Here is a 3,323-nt window from a genome sequence, read left to right as displayed (position 1 = left end):
GTTTTCGTACAGTTTTTTTTCCAGTGATTTTTGGTCAACAGTAGCACAAAAACAGCTGCACCAATCAACATGAAATGTGTCAGGACTGTAGATGAGTCTGACCTACACTGCACCAGCCAACGGTTTTATGATAGACCCCATATTTGAGGAGGGGGCTCCTTTCAAACAGGGGGTGTCTGGACATGAAAAAATGCTTATAACTCAGAAACTGTTCGACATAGGAGCTTCAGATTTATTTTGTTGTTTAGCTCTGATGAAGCTCTATCCAACAGGCCCACCAATCAGTGCCCACGCTTCAGATGTTATCTATGAAATGGACGTTATTACGTGTTATTAGTCCCATACAATGGCTCCAGAATGTCCCACCTGTGCCGGTTAGCAGGTTCCCCATCCCATAGAATGGYTTCTGATTGTCAGTTGGTTAATATGAGACATAAAACTACTATCTGGTTAATATGAGACATAAAACCACTATCTGGTTAATATGAGACATAAAACCACTAAGGTTAACTTTAGAGCACATGTGTCAAATACAAGGCCTGCGGGGCCCGCCAGGGGGGTCTCCTCCCAAAATTTTTTAACATGAAATTTGTTTCTTATATCAATGGTAAACTTTAAATTTATGGTTAAATGCAACAAAATTACTTTAATAAAAGTAAATGAAATAAATTTAAATGTAATAAATTGCTGTCCCTGAGCTGTTGGCTTGAAGTAACTGAGCAGTTTAGTACTAATGTCTGAAAATAAGCTGTTTTAAAGTCACCATCAAACATAAACTAAATCTGACATAATGCAGCTCCTCACTGGAAACTCATCAATGAGTAAAACTTTTTTGTTTTACTTTTAATAATATTTCTGTATTTATTACAGCTTTAGTCAGTCATACACTTAGTTCTTATCCGTGTTTAAAAGAGGACGTGTTAAAACTCTGTTTAGTCGAAGTTAAATATGAAACAATGTTCATTACAAGTGGCCCTTCGAGGGCCACCATCACTCTCATGTGGCCCTCAGTGAAAATGAGTTTGACCCCCCCTGCTTTAGAGCAAATGACATGGTTAGTGCTAAAGACACCGCCCTCCTTCAGTTGTATAATGTGGCCTTCCAATATGGCAATGGGTAGTGTCGGACCAGAGCTTCATTGTCATTGATATATTAACCCACTAGGGGTCACTGTTGGCACAGTCTGAAGCCTAGAAGGCACAGTAGGGACCCTCTAAAGCCATTGTATGGGACTGATAACGCCTAATAACGTCCATTTCATGGACTGATGACATCAGAATCCCCTGATATGTCCCACCTGGACAAGAGGGCTCTTCTTTACTCAGTCTCCTCATGGAAAAATATTGAGCAACAGTGTTGAAGGACCAGCTGACCAGATCCATTATTTTTACATTTTGGAAGATATGCAAGCGACTCTGAGAAAAAGTTATATAATATATATTTTTGTCCCTTGTTTGTGGCGCCCCCTGGATGGACGGCGCTCTTGGTGTTTGCCTACACTGCCTACACTACAGGCTGCTCCTGCTGAACTGATGAAGTGAGATTTTTGCTGCCGTTTCTGTCTGTAGCAGAATCTCTCACAGCTCTGGATGAACGCCTGCTCAACAAGCGTGTGGTAGTAGCTGAGAGTCGTTCAGTTTGAGAGGCGACATCCTGCAGGTCTCATCGCTTCAGTCTGAAGCTGCAGATTGATTCAATCCTGCTGAGTTACTGGAACCAGCTCAGAGCTAATCTGCACAGCATGAGTCAGCACCAACACATACACCAAGTGCTTTTATTTGAAAAGTGCTGTAAAAACACAAGGTTTCAGATTGTATCACACAGACACACAAGTACAGAATAGTGTTCCTCATTTTGAGGCAACGTGGGAAAACAACACCTGCTGCTTTGATCACGATTGTTGGAGCTACAATAAGTAGCTGAATGGAGCTGAGTGCATTGCACATTTGTTTTAGAACAAAGGGCATCGGCCTGTAGTGTTCCTCAGACTGACACACTTTTTAATGCTTAAATAACGTTTAACACAACAACAAATAAAAACACACATTCACGTTTGCTGTCAGAAATGTTTGTTTCTGCTCAGCTCCTGGGATGAGAACTGTGGGCTCACTTTAAATCCTGACAGGTCTAGAAGGAGAAGTTGCTGGTTCTGTAGCTCTGGAGGAGCTGGATCAGTTCCAGACTGTCTGAGGTGTGGGGGTGCTCGTTCAGGACCTGCTCCACCATGCTTTGGGGGAACAGGGTGCTGAGCTGGCTCCTCAGATCCTTCCTCTGGTCCTGGGTCAGGCTCGTGGTCCGACGGCCCAGATTGGTGTCGGGGGGACCGTGATGAGCCCACGGGTCCTGGGACTGGCTGTGTCTGTTAGGGGGGGGCCCGAAGGGCTGCCTGTCTGTGAAATGACTGAACTGGTCCCTGGTGTACGGGGGCGCGGCGGGGCAGGAGCTCCAGGCCGGGTGGTGGTGGCTGGTTCCGATCCGGATCCTCTGGTGCCCACACTTGCAGTCACAGGACCCGTTCTGGTGGGAGTAATACACCGGACCACTCTGACAGACCCTCAGGCTGTTCCCGGACAGCGGGTAGCTCCCCAGCCCACTGCTGTAGCTGGTCAGGGGGGGCTCCACGCTGTACGGGCCGTCCTGGATGTAGAGCCGGGACATGGAGCTGTCCATGGAGCTGAAGGCCTCGTCTCCATCCACGCTGGTCTGGACTCTGTGACAGGTGAAGGCCTCACTGGGGGGGGCTCTGGGGGGCAGCTCCTCTCTGCTGGCGGGGGGTGGAGTGGTGGAGGGGTGGCTGGGAGACAAGCTCTTAGCTCGGTCTCCCAGAGCCCTCAGCTCGTCGGCCACCGACAGCTGCGACTGGTTGACCCGCTCCGGGTGGTAGAACTTACACTTCAGCCCGTAGGTGCATTTCTTTCCTGAAAATACAGAAAATTATCAATTTCATAAAAACATTTGACTTTTTAGAGCAAACAAAAAGCTTCCAGAGCAGAAGGTGTTTCACAAAGTGCTTCAGGCTTTGGCTGCAGATCGATACTGAAATATCCATACTACTGATACCAGAACTTTATGCTCCATACCAGAGGTTCCCAAACTTTTTATCTTCTGACCCACAAAATATCCATGGCAAAAACTTGTGACCACAAATATTACTGGTCTGAGTACACAAACTTTGTTAATAACCCTAAAAACAAAGGCTACACAAATATAAATACTTATTTATACTTATTTTGTGTTTTTGTAATAATTATAGGGAAAATATTACACCAGCAAGTGTTTTAATACTCTTTAAATCGATTTTTGAAGTGCAGTGGTTCACAAAC

General features: G+C 45.5%; 1 protein-coding gene across 1 annotated transcript in view; it reads right to left on the bottom strand.

The window, feature by feature from the left end:
* Nucleotides 1-1,760: 1,760 nt before the first annotated feature.
* Nucleotides 1,761-3,323, bottom strand: part of LOC106533415 (probable ribonuclease ZC3H12D) — a gene marked incomplete at its 5' end in the record, with an annotated part of 12,969 nt that continues 11,406 nt past the window's right edge. Inside the window, 1 exon segment of the mRNA XM_014029692.1 lies at nt 1,761-2,918. Within this exon segment, the coding sequence (XP_013885146.1) occupies nt 2,128-2,918 (791 nt within the window).

Source organism: Austrofundulus limnaeus, unplaced genomic scaffold (genome assembly GCF_001266775.1).
Source record: "Austrofundulus limnaeus strain Quisiro unplaced genomic scaffold, Austrofundulus_limnaeus-1.0 Scaffold942, whole genome shotgun sequence".
Taxonomy (NCBI): domain Eukaryota; kingdom Metazoa; phylum Chordata; class Actinopteri; order Cyprinodontiformes; family Rivulidae; genus Austrofundulus; species Austrofundulus limnaeus.
The sequence above is the reverse complement of the archived record's forward strand: the minus strand, read 5'-3'. Positions and strand labels throughout refer to the sequence as shown.